Source organism: Chiloscyllium plagiosum, unplaced genomic scaffold, assembly GCF_037043375.1.
Source record: "Chiloscyllium plagiosum isolate Xiang-an unplaced genomic scaffold, Cpla_swu_hap1 HiC_scaffold_1, whole genome shotgun sequence".
Classification (NCBI taxonomy): domain Eukaryota; kingdom Metazoa; phylum Chordata; class Chondrichthyes; order Orectolobiformes; family Hemiscylliidae; genus Chiloscyllium; species Chiloscyllium plagiosum.
The window spans coordinates 87,228,524-87,253,513 of NW_028270139.1; the positions used below are offsets into that span (position 1 = coordinate 87,228,524).

General features: G+C 39.4%; 1 protein-coding gene across 2 annotated transcripts in view; it reads right to left on the reverse strand.

Moving 5' to 3' along the window:
- The window catches only part of cwc27 (CWC27 spliceosome associated cyclophilin), a 281,202-nt gene that overhangs the window by 139,404 nt on the left and 116,808 nt on the right, over positions 1–24,990 (reverse strand). The window contains exon 11 of one of the 2 annotated variants that reach the window (XM_087988677.1): positions 13,324–13,446. The exons of the other annotated variant lie outside the window; for it this stretch is intronic. Coding sequence (XP_087844803.1) covers positions 13,324–13,446 — 123 coding nt within the window. The remainder of the gene's footprint in view (positions 1–13,323; positions 13,447–24,990) is intronic. 2 annotated transcript variants of the gene reach the window in all.

The following is a 24,990-nucleotide window of genomic DNA, read 5'->3' on the forward strand; positions in this document are numbered from 1 at the left end:
CCCTCTCACCCTAAACCTATGCCCTCTAATTTTGGACTCCCCCACCCCAGGGAAAAGAATTTTGTCTATTTATCCTATCCATGCCCCTCAATGTTGTAAACCTCTATAAGGTCACCCCTCAGCCTCTGACGCTCCAGGGAAAACAGCCCCAGCCTGTTCAGCCTCTCCCTGTAGCTCAAAACCTCCAACCCTGGCAACATCCTCGGAAATCTTTTCTGGACCCTTTCAAGTTTCACAACATCTTTCCGATAGGAAGAAGACAGAATTGCATGCAATATTCCAACAGTGGCCTAATCAATGTCCTGTACAGCCGCAACATGACCTCCCAACTCATGTAACTCAATACTCTGACCAATAAAGGAAAGCATACCAAACTCCTTCTTCACTATCCTATCTACCTGCGACTCCACTTTCAAGGAGCTATGAACCTGCACTCCAAGGTCTCTTTATTCAGCAACACTCCCTAGGACCTTACCTTAGTGTATAAGTCCTGCTAAGATTTGCTTTCCCAAAATGCAGCACCTCGCATTTATCTGAATTAAACTCCATCTGCCACTTCTCAACCCATTGGCCCATCTGGTCCAGATCCTGTTGTAATCTGAGGCAATCCTCTTCACTGTCCACTACACCTCCAATTTTGGCGTCATCTGCAAACTATACCTCTTATGCTCGTATCCAAATCATTTATGTAAAAGTCAAAAAGTAGAGGATCCAGCACTGATCCTTGTGGCACTCCACTGGTCACAGGCCTCCAGTCTGAAAAACAACCCTCCACCGCCACCCTCTGTCTTCTACTTGTGAGCCAGTTCTGTATCGAAATGGTCAGTTCTCCCTGTATTCCATGAGATCTAATCTTGCTAATCGGTCTCCCATGGGGAACCTTGTCGAACGCCTTACTGAAGTCCATATAGATCACATCTACTGCTCTGCCCTCATCAATCTTCTTTGTTACTTTTTCAAAAAACTCAATCAAGTTTGTGAGACATGATTTCCCACGCACAAAGCCATGTTGACTATCCCTAATCAGTCCTTGCTTTTCCAAATACATGTACATCCTGTCCCTCAGGATTCCCTCCAACAACTTGCCCACCACCAAGGTCAGGCTCATTGGTCTATAGTTCCCTGGCTTGTCTTTACCGCCCTTCTTAAACAGTGGCACCACGTTTGCCAACCTTCAGTCTTCCGACACCTCACCTGTGACTATCTATGATACAAATATCTCAGCAAGAGGCCCAGCAATCACTTCTCTAGCTTCCCACAGAGTTCACGGGTACACCTGATCAGGTCCTGGGGATTTATCCACTTTTAACCGTTTTGAAGATATCCAGCACTTCCTCCTCTGTAATCTGGACATTTTGCAAGATGTCACCATCTATTTCCCTACAGTCTATATCTTCCATATCCTTTTCCACATTAAATACTGATGCAAAATATTCATTTAGTATCTCCCCCATTTTCTGTGGCTCCACACAAAGGCTGCCTTGCTGATCTTTGAGGGCCCCTATTCTCCCCCTAGTTACCCTTTTGTCCTTAATATATTTTAAAAACCCTTTGGATTCTCCTTAATTCTATTTGCCAAAGCTAGCTCACGTCCCCGTTTTGCCCTCCTGAATTCCCTCTTGAGTATACTCCTACTTCCTTTGTACTCTTCTAAGGATTCACTCGATCTATCCTGTCTATACCTGACATATGCTTCCTTCTTTTTCTTAACCAAATCCTCAAATTCTTTAGTCATCCAGCATTCCCGATACCTACCAGCCTTCCCTTTCACCCTGACAGGAATATACTTCCTCTGGATTCTCGTTATCTCATTTCTGAAGGCTTCTCATTTTCCAGCTGTCCCTTTACCTGCGAACATCTGCCTCCAATCAGCTTTTGAAAGTTCTCGCCTAATACCGTCAAAATTGGCCTTTCTCCAATTTAGAACTTCAACTTTTATCCTTTTCCATCACTATTTTAAAACGAATAGAATTATGGTCGCTGGACCAAAAGTGCTCCCCCACTGACACCTCAGTCACCAGCCCTGCCTTATTTCCCAAGAGTAGATCAAGTTTTGCACCTTCTCTAGTAGGTACATCCACATACTGAATCAGAAAATTGTCTTGTACACACTTAAGAAAATCCTCTCCATCTAAACCCTTAACACTATGGCAGTCCCAGTCGATATCTGGAAAGTTAAAATCCCCTACCATAACTATCCTATTATTCTTACAGATAGCTGAGATCTCCTTACAAGTTTGTTTCTCAATTTCCCTCTAACTATTAGGGGGTCTATAATACAATCCCAATAAGATGATCATCCCTTTCTTATTTCTCAGTTCCACCCAAATAATTTCCCTGGATGTATTTCCGGGAATATCCTCCTTCAGCACAGCTGTAATGCTATCCCTTAACAAAAATGCCACTCCCCCTCCTCTCTTGCCTCCCTTTCTGCCCTTCCTGTAGCATTTGTATCCTGGAACATTAAGCTGCCAGTCCTGCCCATCCCTGAGCCATGTTTCCATAATTGCTATGATATCCCAGTCCCATGTTCCTAACCATGCCCTGAGTTCATCTGCCTTCCTTGTTAGGCCCCTTGCATTGAAATAAATGCAGTTTAATTTATTAGTCCTATCTTGTCCCTGCCTGCCCTGACTGTTTGACTCACTTCTGTTCTCAGCTGTACCCGTCTCCAATCGATCTCTTTCCTCAATACCTCCCTGGGTCCCATCCCCCCACCTTACTAGTTTAAATCCTCCCAAGCAGTTCTGGCAAATTTCCCTGCCAGTATATTAGTCCCCTTCCAATTTAGATGCAATCTGTCCTTCTTGTACAGGTCACTTCTACCCCAAAAGAGATTACAATGATCCAAAAATGTGAATCCTTCTCCCATACACCAGCTTCTCAGCCATGCATTCATCTGCTCTATCCTCCTATTCCTGCCCTCACTAGCTCGTAGCACTGGGAGTAATCCAGATATTACTACCCTTAAGGACCTTCTTTTTAAATTTCTGCCTAACTCTCTGTAATCTCCCTTCAGAGTCTCAACCTTTTCCCTTCCAATGTCGTTGGTTCCAATGTGGACAATGACCTCCTGCTGGCCCCTCTCCCCCGTGAGAACATTCTGCACCCCCTCTGAGACATCCTTGATCCTGGCACCAGGGAAACAACACACCATTCTGCTTTTTCTCTGCTGGCCACAGAAACGTCTGTCTGTACCTCTGACTACAGAATCCCCTAACACAATTGATCTCTTGGAAGCTGACGTACCCCTCGTTGCATTAGAGCCAGTCTCAATACCAGAAACTTGGCTGTTCGTGCTACGTTCCCTTGAGAATCCATCACCCCCTACATTTTCCAAAACAGCAAACCGGTTTGAAATGGGTGTACCCACACAAGAGACTCCTGCCCTAAGTGCCGACCTCTCTCACCGTTCCTGCAGTTAACCCATCTCCTTTTAAATCTTTCTCCTCTCACCTTTAAACATATGCCCCCTAATTTTGAACTCCGCCACCCTTGGGAAAAGACCCTTGTCATTCGCTTTATCTATGCCTCTCACAATTTACAAACCTCAATAAGGCCACTCCTCAACCTATACACTCCGATTAAAAAAAATCCTAACCTTTCGAGTCTATTTTCATATCAAAACTGTCCATTCCCAGCAACGTCCTGGTAAATCTTTTCTGAGCTCTCACCAGTTTAATGAGATCCTTCCCATAACAGGGCAATCAGAATTGCACGCAGTACTCCAGAAGAGGCCTCACCAACTTCCTGTACAACCTCAGCATGACATGTCAACTCCTATACTCAAGGGTGTGAGCAATAAAGGCAAGCGTGCTAAACCACCCATTCTTCCTGTGACATAAATTTCAAACAATCATTTACATAAACCCTCAGGTCTCTCTGTTCTACAGCACCTTCAAAACACCGTTCATACGCTTTTCTCTTGCCTGCTTCATAGTCTTCCATCATTGCAAACCTCATTATTTTCCGCTTCACTATCTATTTTCTTCCTACTCTTCAGACCTCTACAATATATTTACTACGTGACATTTCCATGCAGTTCTCCTTCTGCTAATGCTCCAATAAACACAATTTCAGTTTAGAAACAAGGGTAGAATGAATAATTTTAGAATAGGGAGGAATGAAAATTGTGCAAGTTGAATTACATTTAACTGTTCTAGTCCAGTGAATCTTCACTCTGATCCCAGTTCACCTCAAGGCTATGCATGCTGTTGATCTACCATCTCCGAGAAAAATCAACTAGTACATTATCTGCAAACACATGCAAATATAAACATACTTAAAAATCACGAGATACATCTGCCAGAGTGCAAAATTTCAGAATGGTATAGCATCTGTTGCAGGTTATGACGAATCTGATTCCAACTGACTGTCCTTGCAGTGCATTTCAGATCTTAACAATTTAGTGCCACTTCTGGTCCCTTTGCCAATTACCTTACAATTGCATCTTCTGATGACTTCACCTAACAGAAATATATTCTCATATATACTTTATAACAAATCTGTTGAAGACTTTGAACACTTCAATCAAGTTTTCCCTGAATCTTCTGTAATCTAAAAAGAACCATCATGCCAGCGACGTCTTCCACACCTCGGGTACCATCCAAATATATTTCCTTTCAACCTCTTTTAATGCTTTGACCCCTTCCTAATAGGGACACTGATAGCATGACTACGCCATTATCCAATATTTTGTGATGCCTCCAGGTGTTACTGTCAAATCTCCCTTAGACTCACTTCATTCTCAAATGTGAAGGCATAGTTCTGGAATAGACAAAACTTGGTTGTCTTTTAACTAAATCTGTTTTGACTAATAAAACATATACTTTCCTTAGGTTATGTTTGAGAAAAGCAGAGCTTTTCTTTCTCCGAGCTTAGAAAGATGTATGCTTTCTTCTGATATTCAACACTGCTAACCTGGTTTCTTTTATCTAATTTTTGTCTTAAAGGAAAACAGTACCCTGATGTTAGGACTCCTGATTTCCAGATTATTATTGCTAGGATAACTATCTTTCAGAGGAGGTGAATTCAAAAACGTGTCAAAAACAGGCTTCTCAGTTGAAAATGCTTTGAATGCTCAAAATTTTGTGGTATTCTGATGCCAGGAAAGACTGACATGCAATGCAAGTTTAAATTCAAGAAATTGATGTTAACGCAGACTATGGGAGACTGATATTTAAATGTTGTTACTGACAAACCACGAGACTACTAATATAAGATTAGGTGTTAGTCCATTCAACCCCTTGAGAGCCTTTTCTCTCAAACAATTAGAGCATGGCCACTCTATTTCTTAACTCCATCTAACTACCTTTCTTCTATATCTTTAATACCCTGTCAAAGAAAAAAAAGTATCAATCTCTGCTTTGAAATTATCAATTGACCTAGAATCATTAGTTTGTCAGAATTCTATTAAACTTTGGATGAAATGTGATTCCTGTCCACAACTGAATTGCAAAGTTCTGAATTTAAGATTGTAGGAATGGTTAATTTCAATCTATCTTACCAATTTCAAAATTTTCTTTTAATTCCCAGCATCTCCAGTTTGTCTATGTAATTGAAGTTCCTCACCCCTGGAATCACTACACCCTCCCTAAAGTCTTCACATCCTTCCTAAAAATGTGCCCAGATAAGATACAATACTCCTGTATTGAACATGAATGAACTGGTGTTTTAATAATATTTAACATGACTTACTCAGCTTTTACTATTACTAACACTACTATTACTAAAGCCTAAGAAGCCATGTGCTTTATGAACTGCTCTCTCGAGCTATCCTGCACCTTTAATAATTCGTAAATATTTACACTAAGGCCCTCTGTTTCGGCACTCCGTTTAGAATTGTACACTTCAGTTTGTGTTGTTTCTCAGAGTTCTTCCTACCAAAGTAAATCACCTCACATTCTCACGTGTGCAACTCCATCTGCCATTTGTCGGTGCTTTCCATCAGCATTTGTCTTTCTGTAGCTCTTTTTTTCCTTCTCATAGATCATAATTCTTCCAAATTTTATAATTCTTGCCAAGATTGATATTGTGCCCTCTACAGCAAAGTCTAATGTGAATATATGAAGAAAAGCAAAATCCAACACAGAGCCCTGTGGAACTCAACCATAAATCTCATTTGTCACAAAGCGAGTACCTTTTCTTTCCCTAAAAGCTGTCCTTGATCTTTTTCAAAGGGGTAATAAACCAGACCAGGCTCCAATCGGTCTGGTTTGGTACAGAGATGAAAAGGATTTTGAGAGGCCTTTCATTTACATGTAAGCAGATGAGTTTTCAGGCCAAAGTGGTCATGTTTTAGAAGTGACCTGTATAAAGAAAGGAGGGGGGGGGGGGTGGTCAGCTATCTAGCTAGCTGAGCTGAACAATTTTAGTTCAGTCTTGAACCTACGAGGAGTTCAACAGGGAACTGTGTGGAAACTCTCTCTTTTCTGTCCTTCAACTTCAACGTGTGAGGAGTTTGCTTATTGGGACTGTTGTGTATATTTGGAACATAATTAAGTCTAGTTGGATAGGTTGAATTCTGTAGGGGTTCTTTATTCTGTTCTTTGTGTTTCATTGTGCAATTTTGTGAATAAAGTTTTGTCTGTTTTGAAATCTAGTAGTCAACCTAGCTAACTTAATCCAGGTAATTTTCACTGTACACTTACCAAAACAAATTGTAAAGTTATGGAATGAGCTGCCTGCTTAAGATCGTTTTGAGTGGTCTGGCTTTGTCTGTAACAACTTCCAGTTCAAATGTAACCATTGACCACTAGGCCAGGACATTTACCAACAGAATGAAGAATAACAGTAACTGCATGGGGACACCACCAAGGCATACAAGACTTGTTGCCCTTGATCGGGTGGCAATGAGCTGCATTCTTGTCCATGTGCTGTAGATCCACAATGCCCATAGGGAGGAAATTCCAAGATTCTGAACAAACAGTAGTGAAGGAATAGAGATTTATTTCCAAAGCAGGATGGTGAGTGGCTTGGAGGGAACTTTCAGGTAGTAGTATTCCCATGTATCTGCTACTTTTATCCTTCTTTATATAGTAAATATCTTGCGTTTGGAAAGTGCTGTCTAAGGATCTTTGGTGAATTTCTGTAGAGTACTTCGTAAATAATTTGCAATGCTGCTACTGAACATCGGTGGTGGAGGGAGTGGATGCTTGTGGATGTGGTGTCAATCAAGCAGGTTGCTTTGTCCTGAATGGTGTCAAACTTCTTGAATGTTGTTGGAGGTGCACTCATCCAGGCTGTGGCATTATAGCATCACAGTCCTGATTTGTAGTTTGATGATAGTTCACACACTTTGGAGGGTCCGGAGATGAATTACTCTCCTCTGGGAGTATTTCTAGCCTCTGACCTGCTGTTATAACTTTCTGCGTATATATGGTGAGTCCAGATAAGTTTCTGCTCAATGGTAACCTCCAGGGTGTTGACAGTGGAGGATTCAGCAATGGTAACAATGAATGTCAAGGGGTGATGGTTAGATTGGTGACGGTCATTGGTGACGGTCATTGGTGACGGTCATTGCCTGTCCAAACCTGGATATTATCTAGGTCTTGTTTCTTTTGAACAGGGACTGCTTCAGCATTTGAGGAGTCGTGAACGCTGCTGGACATTGTGCCATCATCAGCAAACATCCTCATATCTGATGTTATGGTGGAAGGAAAGTCACTGAAGCAGCTGAAGATGGTTGGGCCTTTGATATTACCCTAAGGAACTCCTGCAGAGCTGTCCTGGTGTTAAGATGGCTGACCTCCAATTACTACAACCATTTTCTTATGTGCCATATATGACTCTAACCAGCAGAGAACTTGCCTTTGATTCCCATTTACTCTGGTTTTAGGAAAGCTCCTTGATGCCACATTCGATCAAATACAATTTTGATATCAAGGGTAGTCACTCTTAACTCACCTCTGAAATTCAGCACTTTTGTCCATATATGAACCAGGTTCAATAAAGAGTGAAGGAGATCATGCTGGGTACAGCATCTAACATTCCAGGAGTACCATCAGTCAGACCTAAGAATGTGGCGTCAACCTGGTGAAGCTACAAAACAGGATTACTTGTGTGACAAGTAGTATATACAGCAAGTGACAGACAGAGCTAAGTGATGCCACAACCAGCAAATCAGATATAAGCAAATCAGTCCTGGCACATACACTTGGGAGTATGATTGCTTATATTTTAAAATAAAGTATGCATAAATAGCCAATTACTGAAAATCAAAACTTCCAGGAAAATAGTAAAGAAGCATCTTTTAGCACCACTATTATTGGTTTTGCATCGAGTCTCGCTGCTGTGCTAAACTTTTCATCTAATACAAGCATGAAAGTCAATCACGCTCAGAGATCAATGAAGAAAGGATAGGACAACAAGTGCTTATTCAGAATACCAGTATTTGAAATCCATATGTTCAATATCCAGAAGTGAGATTTGTACTGCATTACCTGGCAAAAGCAATTCTTTCTGCCAATGTAAGTGAAAGATGAAAAATCTGATCAGCAATGTTAGAAGTATGACTTCTTTGTTAACTCATGGAGCTGGCAACAATTAATCTTTAAAATTAGCTTGCCTTATAAACAAAGGCAGCAAGCAAATGCTGCTCTGAATTTTTTTTACTTCAACGCAATGCCAGTAAATTTTATAAGTTGGATATGAGATCATCAGTAATTTGTGCCAAATGTACTAAATTGTATTAAAACATGAGGCGATGTTTATGTCTAACCACATTTGGCCTCCGGATTAAAGTTAGATTTGGGAGCTATGCAAAAGCAAATTATACTAAGGGATGTTAAAATTTGTTTGTATCTAATTGTGCTAATGATGCCAGCATCAAAATTATTTAGCATATCTTAATTTAATTCTGACAAACAGAAAAGCATTACACTTTGTTAGTATCAGTTCAACCCAATTGTAATTCCTCATAAATACTTACACACTGATATTTAATGGTTAAAATAACTCAATTATTTATTTAATATATATCCTTAGAGATGGAAGGATATATTGTCTTTTTTATTCATATATAGTATATAATAGATCTTTAAAAACCTGTGCAAGTTTCAATGTATAAAGCACACATTAATTAATAATTCTATTGTTCAATACGGAAGTATGATAGAGAACCTGCTGCTCAGACAGAGGCTATTCAACCCAATTTAACGCTCCACAAAAGCTTGCTTCTATCCTACTTCATTAAATCCACTTGTGCGTTGTTCCTTTTTGTTCTCCATCACGTACATCCCTAGCTTTTTGTTTAAAGGGATAGGAACAGATGTATAGATGAAATAGATGTAGACTATTTAGGTACTCAAGCATGCTCTACCATTCAATGAGAACATGGTTCAACTGTAAAGTAACTCCTCCTACTTTACCTCACAACCACTTCTGGGGATTTGATGCTTCTAAATATAAAGGCCAGCATTTTATTAATCTTTTTTATTTTCAGTATATTGTGTACCATATTGCCAAAAGACATCCGCTGTTTCTAACTCTTTGTTACTTAGAATAGGGTTCAGTCTTTTTTTAAAATGTGCAGAGTAGATTATTTCATGTTTACCCACACTGAAATCTGTCAGTTTTGTCTATTCATTTAATCGACCAATATGTCTTTGTAATTTTATGGCTCCATCTATATTGCTTACAAGTCCACCTATCTGACACATTAGCAAACTGAATTATGTGGCTCTCTCTTATGAACAAATATAAATAATTGAGTTATCTCCAATAGAGATCCTGACAGGACACTACTTGTCAGATCCTATCAATTAGAATGCTTGCTTATTATTCCTGTCACTTATACTCAGCAATTTTCCTAAACAAGGTCAATAGCTTGTCTTCAATTACACACACTTTTATTTTAGTTAAGAGTCTCTTATGAGGAACATCATGGATTTTAAGAGGAATTTGATGAAAATAACCTCCATAGATATTCCCCTATCCATTAATTTGCTTTCGTCTGGTTCACGTCTTTACCTTCCTCTCACATCCCATTTTGAATGTTGCGTCCAGTCTCTTACACTTGTTTCATTGGAGATGTATAAGGTTTTACATTTCATGAAAAATATTTCACCTCCCTCCTGAGGCCTTTCAATAGAGATCTTTGATCAGAATATCACCTCTACTGACTTCAGAATTATCTCTTCACACACAATTAACACCCCCTCGTTTAGATGCTTCAATCAGCACAATTACACCGAGTCATTGCTATAATCTCCAATTTTGTGCTGTTTTATCCATCCTTCTGTGATAGTATATCAAACCGACTGAATGCTGGCCAGGATGCACACAAGGTACTGGTTATTCTACACAAATATTGATTGTAATAAAGATATAGTGTTCATGTATATATCTCAATCAGCTGTTTATTCTAAGTAACAAGGATGGATAGACTTCTTGCAATTCTATATCATGACACACTCATACTATTTCTGATAAGTTTAGTTAGTAAATTTAAAAATTGCCCCGAATCTAGACAGCTAAAATGACCTGCAGATACCCAGCAGTCAGTTCTTTCTTTTATACTGATACCATTCTAAGTTCCTTATTTTACTTCTTCCCTCAGCTGCTCATGTACCCTTAATTCTGGGCTTTCTGCTTGAAGCCTGCTTTTGAATTGTTAATTGAAAATGCAACTCCACATCAATAACTCTTAGATCTATGTTCCCTTGCTTTGGACTCTCCAAATGGTGCCTATTGTCACGCACTCATGCTCTTTAGCCTTGTCCCATACCCTATCATTTCTGTGCTCTCTTGCTTCCAGGTTCTTCAAAGTGCTAAATGTGTTTGGGACTATCACTTTTTGATTTCATAACCTCAGATGTTTGATAATTAAACATAAGTACTGAAACACTCTTCTCCTATACATCACCATAGCAAAAAATATTATTTTTAGTGATTTGACTAACCACATTATTCATTTTTCTGCTTTTCTTTTTCCAATATTTTAAATGTTTGTTTCCCAATTTCAGATCCTTTTCAATCCAGGTTATATTTTTGAGGAAGTATTTCCACTCTTTACTCAATTGTAGTATTCTGGCCAGGAGGCAGAGGTAAACACTTCAAAAATTGATAAACTGTGATTCAAGAGAAAAAAGTAGGCATGTAGAAATAGGAGTAGGCCATCAGCCCACAAACCTGCTCCACCATAGTTGGTCATTTATTTCAATGCTATTTTTCTGCCCAATCCTCATATCCTTTCACGTCATTAGTATCTCGACGTATCAAATCTGTCTTTAACAAATTCTATGACTGAGCTTCCATGGACTTCCAAAGATTCATCACCCTCTGAGTGAAGAGATTTCTTCTCATATTAGTTCTAAATAGCTTGGCCCCCTTATTCCAGATCTCTCATCCACGGAAATGTCCTTTCTGCATCTCCCCTGTCTAGCACCTAAAAAAATTTAAGTTTTCATTATGTCATCTCTTATTCTTTAAATTCCAGAGGATACAGGCCCAATCCCCTCAATTTCTGCCTTGTAGATAGTGGACAGGCTTTGTGGAGTTAGGTGGTGATTTATTAACTGCATAATTCCCAGTCTCTGACCTGATCTTGTAGCCACAGCATTGGAATGACTGGTCCAGTTCAGTTTCTGGTCAATGGCAATGTTCAGGATTTGCACAATGATAACGCATTAAATGGAAAAAAGGGATGATTTAATTCTCCTTTGTCAGAAATGGTCATTGCATTTGTTCAGTATGAATGTTGTTTGCCATCTATCTACTTAAACCTGAATCTTACCCAGGTCTTCCTACATGTAGGCACAGATTGTTTTATTGTTCAAGGAATTGTTTACTTAACCTAAAAACTGTGCAATCTTTAAGGAGTATCCTTACTTCTGACATAATGATGGAAGGAATGCTACTGATGAAGGAGCTGGAGATCAACTTACAGGTGGCACTGCCAGTGATGTCCTGAGACTGAGATCATCAGCCCCCTGCATTGATACATTGAGTGAATGTGGGCAAGAATGCTGAATAGTTGGGCAGGATATAATGAGTGAAAGCTATTGAGTAAAGATGCTGTGAGCATAATGGAATAGTTCAGCAGTGGCCTTGTGATAAGGTGTGTGCAATAGCACTGTTACAGTGATGTGAAAGACGATGGTGACATTTAGCCTAGCGGTTTGAAGAAAGTCACTGACATTTTCACTTTGCTGGGATTTTTTTCTGACCAGAAACACTGCAGCTAGTGGTGGGGTTAGTCCTGATGCAAAAGTCTTCAGCATTACAACCAGGATAATGTTGGAAACCATTATCTTTGGTGTAGCTAGCGCATTCACTCATTTCTTGATGCCAAACAAAGTGAAAGGCATATCCATACACCTTTGTTGCTAAAAATGAAATCAAATTTACTTCAATAACATTGGTTCCATTTGCCACTGTTGGGATATAAATATTAAAGGCATCAATAACCAGTCTGTGATCAGTGACGTACTATAAGGATGAGTGCTGGATCCACCGCTTTTTGTCATTTACATAAATGATTTGGATGTGAATATAGGAGGAATAGTAAGTAAGTTTGCAGATGACACCAAAATACATGGTATAGTGGACAGTGGAGATTATCTCAAGGGTACAATAGGACTTTGATCAGATGGAGCAATGGACCGATGATTGGCAGATGAAGTTTAATTTAGATAAAGTGAGGTGTTGCATTTTGGCAAGGAAAACCAGGGCAGGACTTATACAGTAAATGTTAGGGCCCGGGGGAGTGTTGCTGAATAAAGAAACCTAGAGGTACAGGTGCATAGTGCCTTGAAAGTGAAGACACAGTTGGACATAATGGTAAAGGTGGTGTTTCATTGGTCATAACATTGAGTATAGGAGTTGGGATGTTATGTTGCACCTGTACAATACATTGTTAAGACCCTTTTTGGAATACTACACACAATTCTGCTTGCCCTTCTATAGGATGGATATTGTTAAACTTCAGAGGGTGCAAAAAAGATTTGCAGGGATGTTGCCAGGACTAGAAATTTTGAGCTATACAGAGAGGCTGAATTGCTTTATTTAAAAAATACATTCATGGGATGTGGGCATCACTAGCTAAGCCAGCATTTACTATTAAGAACCAAACAGATTGACATGGATCTGGAGTCACGTGTAGGTAAAGATAGCAGTTTCCTTCCCGAAAGGACATTAGTGAACCAGATGGGTTTTTCCTGACAATCGACAGTAGTTTCATGGTCATCATTAGTCTTCTTTCCAGATTTTTGTGGAATTCAAATTCCACCATCTATCATGATGAGATTTGAAACCGAATCCCCTGAACATTATCTAAGTGTCCAGATTAATAATCCAGCAATAATACACTGGGCCATTGCCTACCCATAAGATGGTCTTATCTTCCTGGAGCACCAGAGACTGAGGTCTATAAGGTCACGAGGGACACGGACAAGATGAATAGCCAAGATCTTTTTCCTTGAGTGGTAGAGTCCAAAACTAGAGGACCTAGGATTAATGTGAGAGGGGAAAAAGTTAAAGAGGACCTGAGGGATAATGTTTCACACAGAGGGCAGTGTGTGTATAGAACAAGCCGCCAGAGGACATTGAAAAGACACCTGAATACATATATGAACAGGAGCTGGTTTGGTGGGATACGGGCCAAATGCTGGCAAATGGGATAAAGTCAGATTGCGATGTCTGGTCGTTGGGTGAGTTGGACCAAAGGGTCTGTTTCTATGTTGTATGACTCTATGGCCAGCAGGAACATCTGAGGTTTTTGGTGCTTCTAAATTATGCAGAAATCACTCTTTGTGGATGATCTCAGCCTTTGCCATGAACACAGTGAGAAATTTGAGAGGACATGGCCAGAATGACAAAATGAGATTGTCAAGATGGAGAAATAAGTTGGATATTCCCAAGGTTTCAGTGGTTATATGGGAATCTTGCCAGTAAGAGGTGAGGACCCTATTTCCATGCATTTGCATCTTATTAGCTAATCTCACCTTATTTCCTTGCAGTTTATGATTCTCCCTATACAGTGGTGAGAAAGCAGACTGCGTAAATTCCTGACTTAAAAATCTGAGTGGTTTCCTGGTGAATGAAGCTCATCAGGTGCTCTTCTAGTCTTCCATAGGCAGCAACCACATCTAAACTTCATCCACGGAAGCCTCACAATGTCCTTATGGCAGAGCTTGTACTAACTGAGAAGACACGTCAGGACTTCACTACCACACTTTGGAGCTCTCCAACACCTTGCACTTCAAATGCTCCTGCCAATTTGCTGGGCACACAAGTACACACATCCATCTCATACATCTCAAAAGGATACATCTCAGGCTACTTATATTGTGTTTTTAGTCCTCACTCACATTGCCCTTACTTGGTCACTCACTTTGGCACTGCAGTCTATCAATAATCAAACCTAGCATGCTCCAGCAGCTTCCACAACAAACATATTACACGTGCTTCAACAGAATTCCCACGTCAGGAAATATATGGAGAGTAGTCTTTAGTCGACTGAAGGGACAGTCAGGTGCGTTGCCAGAGTCAGTGGTATCATCTAGTTTCAGTCTTGGGGGTGGTCAGTTCTCAGATTATTAAACATCAAGGATGGCTATCAGAGAATGCTGCTGAAAATGTATTGCTGGAAAAGCGCAGCAGGTCAGGCAGCATCCAGGGAACAGGAGAATCGATGTTTCGGGCATAAGCCCTCCTATCAGAGAATGCTGTAAGTAGAGGGGATAATAACTGTGAATAGGCGCAATTCCAAATACAAGCATGGGATTTGATATTGAATGGGCTTATCTCACATTACTACCTTAAAAAAGGAGAAATTTGACTGGAATGAAATTGACTGAAAGAGCTGTTAGTGACAATGCAGAAGCAGGAAATGTGTTGAGGTGCCCTGAATGAGAGTGGGCAGCAAGGCTGAGTAGTTGGGCAGAATGTAATGTATGAGAGCCAGTGGTGAAACATTACATGCAGGGGTCAGAATGGTAAACCAGTCGTCTTGTGGGGTGTGCAAAATGGCAGAGTAACAATGAGACGGTGGAAAGAATATGGGGAATTTATCCTAGCAGTTTGCAGAAGGTCACTGACTTTATTCCTACATTGCTGGGATTTTCTTCCCACTGGGGACACTGCACTGATCCGGTGCTTAAGTCGGTTTAGGTTGGCAGCGTTTGATGCCGTGGCCTCCAGGGCTGTCTAGAGGAAAGTAAATGACTATCATCTTTATCATCCCTTCCATATGGACTTCCAGGTTCTTGTCTATGAACTGGGATTCTAACTTGCCTTGTTCAGCCATCCCCTTTTTAAAACAACCAAGCAGTGGAATTTGAATGGTAGTTGCTGGCTTAACATTTGAATTGTTGCAAGTTAAGGTTTATATAGGGAGGCTATGGTGTCAACACAGAAAAACTACAGCTGCAGTGAGCATTCTGCTTCCATGACCCTGCGATTTAACAAAAATTAATGATTAATGAAAAATTAACAAAGATTCAAAATTAATGAGGAGAGAAGTGAAAAATGATAAGAGAAAGACCATCATAGTCCATGAAGGGTAACTCCATAAAAATAACACTTTGCCAAAATATGGGCAGATTCAGTCCTATTTATATTGTGCTCTTTGCTTGTAGCAGAAAATGGCTTATGAAGCAATTGTTTGGTTTTAACAGAAAGGTAAACCAATTATATCTGTAATTCTGAATATGTTGCATAGAATTAAAGAGAAACCATACAAAGACAGGCATTTCAACCCAAACAGTCCACATATGTAGGTAATTGCAAGTAAAGAACACTCATGTACACAATCATTTAAATCTATTAAAATACACCCTGTACAAGTGCCTTAATTTTTAAAAAGCATGTAACATACAGCTTACAAAGCACAAGCTGTTTTAGCCTGGAGGAAAATGTCCACTTACGTGACTAGTATACTTAACTCATGATATGATTAAAATTAATATTCCTTCAGGTGTAAAGGCAATCATAGCTTACTGCTTAATTTAACAGATTCTGTTTATATATCCAGATGATTAGAAAGAATTATGTGTTCTAGAGAAAGCAAGTTCAACTGCAATACAGCTAAATATTTGCAAATGTTGAAGTTTTAACAATCTAAATGTGCATCCGATCAACATTGCTCAGAGATAAACTAATTATTTCATTGACTACTCTTATCCATTTTGTTTCTTCCTCTCCACTTCTACAAATGTCTCTTATCAGTTGCAACTTTGATACGACATCATAATACTAACGTAAATGAGATGAAACCAGTCAGCTTCACATCACGTTTCTGATTGTCCAACCCATTTTGAATGGGGTTCCACATAAATGCAAGCTGTCACAAGGTTTCACCAATGAACAACACTGATCAAGCAAACTGGTGTGAATAATAACATCTCAGAAACTTCAACTTGTGATCTTGTGACTTCTGGTGATACACTTAAACACTTGTACTGTCAACTTATTAAGATTATACTTTTAAAACAAAGAACATGAAGAAAAATATTGATTCCAGAAGACAAATTTGTACAAACACAAATGGCATCAGCAGACCCAAAATTTATCTCAGTCTCGAAAATACTTAACAACCCACCCTCAACAGGCTTCTATAGTAAATATTTCCTCTAGGTCCAGAGGGAGAATCTCAGTTCGTGGGCAGGGTGGGCACATGCATTTCAAGAATTTCTTTTCTCAGATACTACTGAATTTATGGAATTCTTTACAACAGTGGGTCATCAAGGCTGGATAATCAAGGCTGACATAGACTTTTTTTAAATTAGTAATAGAATCAAGGGTTATGGGGAGAAGGCAGGAAAGCAGAATTAAGGATTATCAAATTAATCATGATCGTATTGAATGACAGATATGATAGCTCAAATCAAACAAACTGTAAAAGATGAACCATGAGCAATTTCCTTTCAACATTAAATTAATTGTCTCTATGAGGACTATCGTACTAATATCTCTGTTCATAATAGTTTATTAAAAGTGGCATTATCATTCTGAGAGCCAGGATTCTCTTCGAACTACTAGCCAGTGTTATTGAAATAAAGAAAATAAAAAGCACCATTCAAATTTATATTTTGCCCAGCAACCAGAAACTGTCATTTTATCAATTGGTGCCACAAGGGGTGATCTTATGGAGGTTTATAAAATCATGAGGGGCGTGGATAGGGTAAATAGACAAGGTCTTTTCCCTGGGGTGGGGGAAGTCCAGAACTAGAGGGCATGTTTAGGGTGAGAGGGGAAAGATTTAAAAGGGACCTATGAGGCAGCATTTTAATGTAAAGGGTGGTGCATGTATGGAATGAGCTAACAGAGGAAGTGATGGAGGATGGTACAATTAAAACATTTAAAAGGCACCTGGACAGTTATATCATATCATATGATAGAAAGGGTTTTCGAAAGATATGGGCCAAATGCTGGCATGTGGGACTAGATTAATTTAGAATATCTGATCACCATGCACGTGTTAGACTGAAGGGTCTCTTTCCATGCTGTACATCTCTATGACTCTGTGAGCAAATCAAAGGTTTCACATGATGCACATAAGTTAACTTTCATTTCCCAGAAAACAAACTTCATTGATTTTTTGCCTAACTTGATGATTCAAATAGTTTGGGACCAAAAAGTACATCAATTTCAGCTGCATAGCAGTAAAATATTTCATAGTTCTAGGACATGCAGGTTCAAATTGCTGTTCTCCCTAAAGCTATCAACTGCACTTCTGGGAAATTTCATCAATTCTTTTCCAGTCAGTCTCCTACAATTACTTAGCAGTGCACTATGAACAATATATGGAAGTTCAATTTCCCTACTTAAAGTACAAAACACATCAGCACGTAAGTTTAACAAAAAAGGCTTTGAGGTATAGTATTTTTAAGACAGTAATGTTAGCTCGAGTCTCATTAAACTGGGGTAAAAATAATGTAAAACTCTCAAATTGTTATTTTTTCCTTAACCATAAAACAATGTGAATTGGCAAATTATTTATAAAAACAGAACTATTCATTCTGAATTGAAATACCACTACAGAAACATAGCTACATAGTGACCAGGACTAGAAATATTCAAGCATATTTGATATTAAGGACAGAGGAAAAGGAATTGCATTGATAAAAAGGGGTGGGATCAACACATTAATAAGAGAGAGGATCTCAAAGCGGAACACTTTAATGATTTCATCCCAGAGTACTGAAGGAGGTGGCTCAAAAGATAGTCAATGCATTGGTGATAATCTTCCAAACTTTTACAAGATTTGGAATGATTCCTGCCAATTGGAAAGTATCAAATTTAACCCATCATTTGGGAATGAAGAAAACTACAGAATTCTTAACTTACCATTTGTAATCAGGAACATGTTAAAATTTAGAAAGGATTGACAAATGGATTTATGTTTGACAAATGTGCTGAAGTCTTTTTGAGGATGTTACTTGTAGCACAGACAAGAACCTGTGGTTGTGACAGTCTTCCATACAGGAATTTAAAAAACAAAACTTGAGTGCATAGGATTTGGAGGAACACCAGTGTGGATTGAGAATTGGTGAATAGACAGAAAGCAGAAAGTAGGAAAATACAGATCGTTGTCAACGTAGCAGACTGTTAGCAATAGAGTACTGCACAGACCACAACTATTCACAATCTGCATAAACGAGTTCAATGGGGGGACCAATTGTAATACAGGAAGTCCCTATGTTACAAATGAGTTCCGTTTTTCCGCTGTTCATAAGCGGAATTTGTTTGCAAATTGGAAAAGATATGGGCTAATTAGTCCGCTGTTCGTTAGGACGAAACATGGTACGTAACTCAGGCTTTTAAAAATAATTTTTAAAATTAGAAGCCAGAAGTCAGTTCGTAAGTACGGGACGTTCGTAAGTTTGGCGTTTGTAACCCAGGGGCTTCCCGTATTTCCAAATTTGCTGATGACACCAAACTGGATGGGAATCTAAGTTGCAAAGAAGTTTCAAGGATGGACAGGCTATATGAAAGGGCTATAACATGGAAAATGGAATATAATGCGAATAAGTGTGAATATATTCACTTTGGTAAACAGAACAGAAGGCGGAATATTTCTTAAAAATGTTGTAAAGTTGGGAATGCAGTGCCCAAAGAATCTGAATATCCATGTCCATTAATTACCAAAAGCTAGTATGCAGGCACAGCAAGCAATTAGAAAGTCAAAAGATATGTTGGCAACCTTTTCAAGTGGGTTTGAGTATGCAGGTAAAGATGTCTTGTTGCAGAACCCTGATGAGATCCCATTTGGAGTTGTGTGTACAGTTTGTTGATCTCCTTACCCTAAGGATCAGGGCAATCGTTTGGCACAGTAATGAATACGATCATTCACATGGTTCTGAATCTTTAAAATTCTCTACCCCATAGAATTGTTGATTTATTGTTGATATATTCTTTGAATTGGATTGTTTACCCCTCTTCATATCTCCTCATTTGATTTGGTATCCAGTTTGTTACTGCATCCCTGATGTATTTTGGGAGTTTTTTTAGATTAATATCAAAAGGTAAACGTAAGTGATGCAGTGTCAAAATGCGAGTGTATACAGAGCTGGAGATATAATCACAAGGAGAAATGTTCAATTGGACCCAGCACTTCTACTTCTAACTAAGTCTAAACTCCAATAAGTGCAGGTAAAATCAAAGTACATCACAAGAATGGTTTTCATACTCAAACAAAAGAATATAATCACACTTGGGTCCAATCAATTTATATTCAATAGTTGCACTTATGGAACAGTCAACAAGTCTAAGCCCCTTCGTACTGAAATATAAATCAGTTTTATGCAATTCAAGCCAACAATCAAATACAAAGCTTGTCAACAGAGTTACCTTTTTTCTAAAAAATGTCCCAACCTGTTCTTGTTGGTGGACACTTGAATGGATATCAGCCAAACTGCACCCTAATTTTGATATTGTTAATTCCAGAAGCCTATAAAGTTTGCCCAACTGGCAAATGAGTTGCTGTTCTTCACAGGAAAACAGTAGTGGCTTAGGAGGTAAGTACCAGCATGTAAGCAAGATGGTGCACTGAAAATGCAAGTGGAGGAGATCGGCAAAGATGACACCCTCTCTGAATTGGATTAGGTTGCAAGTACAAGTAAATCACTGTCTCACTCGTCAGATCTGATGAGTGACCTGTCAACTAAAGTGAAAGGGAATCTTCCATTGATGAAAAGAAAACACGTTAGAGTCTAGAAATCGTACAGCAAGTAAGTCACATCCCGACTTCCCAAAGCCCATTGACCATTTAGAAGGCACAAGTTAAGAGTGCGATGGGATATTTCCCACTTGCCTGGATGAGTGCAGCTTCAACAATACTCTTGAAGTTTGACATCATACGGGACAAAGAGCCCCTCCATTGGTGCCACATCCAAAATATTCACTCCCTCCATCACGAATGCAGAGTAGCAGCAGTATGTATCATCTCTAATAGGCATGGCAAATATCCACCAAGACTCCTTATATGCCATCTTCCAAACCCATAAACACTACTATCTGGAATGCCAAGAGCAGTAGATATGTGGGACATTCCTGTCTGTAGGAAAAGCTATAAATCAACAAACAATAGGAGCATGTAAAAAGAATAGAGCTATAATTATGGGTGACTTAAATTTTCATGTTAATTGGGTTAATCAAATTGAAAAAGTTAGCTGCAATGACAAATTCAGAGAGTACTTTAGGGATACTTACCTAGAGCAATATATTGTGGACCCAACTGGAAATAAGCTATCTTTGATTTGGTCATGGATAAAGAGGAAGCTTTCAGAAATTACCTCAGAGTAAAATATGCCCTTGAAAGCAGTGATTATAACATGATAGTATTCAATATTCAGGTTGAGAGTGAGAAATTGGAGTCAGAACAACTGTTACAAAGGGAATTACAATGAAATAAGGATAGAATTAGTTAACGTGAACTGGTAGATAGCTCAGAATGAGCAATATAAGTAAGTGTCAGACATTTAAGTAATTCATTCATGACTCTCAGTAAAAATACATCCTAATAAGGAGGAAAGATTCTAAGAGGGAGATAAACCCACCTTGGCTGTAAGTTAGAGAGATTATTAGATTGAAAGAATAAGTATAAGGATGCCAAAGTGATGGCTCTGAAGGCTTGGATAAAGGGAGAACTGAAAAGATAATAAAGAGACACCATAAACTATGAAGGCATTCTAGTGGGGAATATAATAAATGAGAACATGAGTTTCTTTAAATATAAAAAAAGGAAGAAAGAGTCAAAGTGAACATAAGCTCCACAGAAAATAAATCTGGGGATACAAATATGGAACAATGAAGTGTCAGACATTAAGGCAGATATTTTGTATCAGGCTAGAAGATACTGAAGAATATCCGGGCCGAATTGAGGACCATCACCATCACTCGAGAAGTAGTATTAGAAAAATTAATTTAGCTAAAGGCAAGTAAGTCCCCTTGCATTGATGACTTGTATCCTAAGATCCTAAAACAGACAGTTACAGAGTTAGTGGTCACACTGGTTATAATTTTTCAAAAATCCTTAGACTATGGAGAAGTACCTTGGAAAACTGCTAATATGACACCCCTATACAAAACAGAGGGAGATGAAAATCAGGAAACTATAGGCAACTAGACTGATGAATAATGTTGAAAGTGTATTAGAACTAATTATTAAATAAATATAAACATTTGGAAATCACAATCTAATCAAGCAGAGTCAACATGGATTTATGAAAGGAAAATTGTATCTAAGTTATTAAAGATTTTTGAGCAAGTCTAAACCAGAGTGGATAAAGGTGAACCGGTAGATGTGTTGCATTTAGATTTCTAGAAGACATTCAAAAAGGCACCTCTCAAATGTTTAAGTTATAAGATAGGAGCCCATGGTTTTAGAGGTAGTATATTAGCATGAATAGAAAATTTGCTAATAGGCAGGAAATACAGAGGAACATCGATTATCCGAAGGACACGGAAAGGGAGTATTTTGCTTGGTTAATCGAATGCCAAATAATTGATGCCAGATAACATAGTTAGCCAAGCATGAGGACCTTGCGATCTTATTCAGATTAATGGAACTTTGGATCATTGAATGTCAGATAATTAAGGTTTCTCTGTAGTGTGTAGGGATGAGACTTTTTCAGGCTGGTAACTGTGACCAGTACAGTTCCACATGGATTATTGCTGAGATTACAACTGTTAACAATATATATTAATGACTTAGAGAAAGGAAATAAATGTACTGTAGCCAAAATTTGTAGATGACACCGAAGTAGGTAGAAAGGTAGATTGTGAAGGGGATACACACAGTTTATGGAGACATTGATAGGTTAAGTGCTTTTTTAAAAAAAATTGCTGCTGGCCACAGAAACGTCTGTCCGTACCTCGGACTAGAGAATCCCCTAACACAATTGATCTCTTGGAACTCGACATACCCCTCGTTGCATTAGAGCCAGTTTCAATGCCAGAAATTTAGCTGTTTGTGCTACGCTCCCCTGAGAATCCATCACTCCCTACATTTTCCAAAACAGCATACCTGTTTGAAATGTGTAAATCCACAAAAGACTCCTGCACTAGCTACCTACCTCTCTTACATTTCCTGGAGTTAACCCATCTATGTGGCTGTATTTGAGATATGCCGCCCTTCCTATAACTGCCATTCATCACATACTGTTGCTGTTGCAAATTCCTCATTGCTTCTAACTGTCTGTCCAAACGATCCATTCGATCTGATAAGATTCGCAGCCAACAGCAGTTATGGCAGATATAATCCGCAGTAACCCTTAAACTCTCTTTAAACTCCCACATCTGACAAGTATATATCACTCTATTAAAGTCCATTTTTGCTCCTTGACAATCTACAGACCCAGAAATTAACATCGTCTTATTCCTCTACAAACACTGCCCCAGGTTAAATTAATAGTAATGGCTTATAGTTTGAGTTTAATCAAGAGACATATCTCCAAAAACATATAACCAAGAAAGAACCCACTCTATTCACTCCTGCAGATTCTCTGTAGGCCACACTTAAAACAATGATTAACTTATCTGATTCTGTGCTGTGAACTTCACCCAACAGTTTCTCCAAGATCAGTTGTGAATTTCACTGTTTGTTAATTGGCAAATAGAATTAAGAAGAATCCAAAGAGTTTTTGCAAATACATTAAGGACAAAAGGGTAACTAGGGAGAGAATAGGGCCCCTCAAAGATCAGCAAGGCGGCCTTTGTGTGGAGCTGCAGAAGATGGGGGGAGATACTAAATGAGTATTTTGCATCAGTGTTTACTGTGGAAAAGGATATGGAAGATATAGACTGTAGGGAAATAGATGGTGACATCTTGCAAAATGTCCAGATTACAGAGGAGGAAGTGCTGGATGTCTTGAAACGCACAAAAGTGGATAAATCCCCAGGATCTGATCAGGTGTACCCGAGACCTCTGTGGGAAGCCAGAGAAGTGATTGCTGGGCCTCTTGCTGAGATATTTATGTCATTGATAGTCACAGGTGAGGTGCCGGAAGATAGGAGGTTGGCAAACGTGGTGCCACTGTTTAAGAAGGGTGGTAAGGACAAGCCAGGGAACTATAGACCAGTGAGACTGACGTCGGTGGTGGGCAAGTTGTTGGAGGGAATCCTGAGGGACAGGATGTACATGTATTTGGAAAGGCAAGGACTGATTCGGGATAGTCAATATGGCTTTGTGCATGGGAAATCATGTCTCACAAACTTGATTGAGGTTTTTTGAAAAAGTAACAAAGAGGATTGCTGACTGCAGAGCGGTAGATGTGATCTATATGGACTTCAGTAAGGCGTTCAACAAGGTTCCCCATGTGAGATTGATTAGCAAGGTTAGATCTCACGGAATACAGGGAGAACTAGCCATTTGGATACAGAACTGGCTCAAAGGAAGAAGACAGACGGTGGTGGTGGAGGTTGTTTTTCAGACTGGAGGCCTGTGACCAGTGAAGTTCCACAAGGATCAATGCTGGGTCCTCTACTTTTTGTCATTTACATAAATGATTTGGATGCGAGCATAAGAGGTACAGTTAGTAAGTTTGCAGATGACACCAAAATTGGAGGTGTAGTGGACAGCGAAGAGGGCGACTTCAGATTACAACAGGATCTGGACCAGATGGGCCAATGGGCTGAGAAGTGGCAGATGGAGTTTAATTCAGATAAATGTGAGGTGCTGCATTTTGGAAAAGCAAATCTTAGCAGGACTTATACACTTAATGATAAGGTCCTAGGGAGTGTTGGTGAACAAAGAGACCTTGGAGTGCAGGTTCATAGCTCCTTGAAAGTAGAGTCGCAGGTAGATAGGATAGTGAAGAAGGCATTTGGTATGCTTTCCTTTATTGGTCAGAGTATTGAGTTACATGAGTTGGGAGGTCATGTTGCGGCTGTTCAGGGCATTGGTTAGGCCACTGTTGGAATATTGCATGCAATTCTGGTCTTCTTCCTATCATAAAGATGTTGTGAAACTTGAAAGGATTCAGAAAAGATTTACAAGGATGTTGCCAGGGCTGGAGGATTTGAGCTATGGGGAGAGACTGAACAGGCTGGGGCTGTTTTCCCCGGAGCGCCGGAGGCTGAGGGGTGACCTTATAGAGGTTTACAAAATTATGAGGGGCATGGATAGGGTAAATGGACAAAGTCTTTTCCCTGGGGTCAGGGAGTCCAGAACTAGAGCGCATAGGTTTACGGTGAAAGGGGAAAGATATAAAAGAGACCTACGGGGCAACTATTTCTCGCAGAGGGTGGTACATGTATGGAATGTGCTTCCAGAGGAAGTGGTGGAGGCTGGTACAATTACAACATTTTAAGAGGCATTTGGATAGATATATGAATAGGAAGAGTTTGGAGGGATATGGGATGGGTGCTGGCAGGTGGGACTAGGTGGGTTGGGATATCTGGTCAGCCTGGACAGATTGGACCGAAGGGTCTGTTTCCATGCTGTACATCTCTATGACTCTATAACTGGGCAAAATGTTGGCAAATGGAGTGTAACATGGGGAAAGGTGAAGTTATTCAGTTTAGAAGGAAGAGCAAAAGAAAACAATA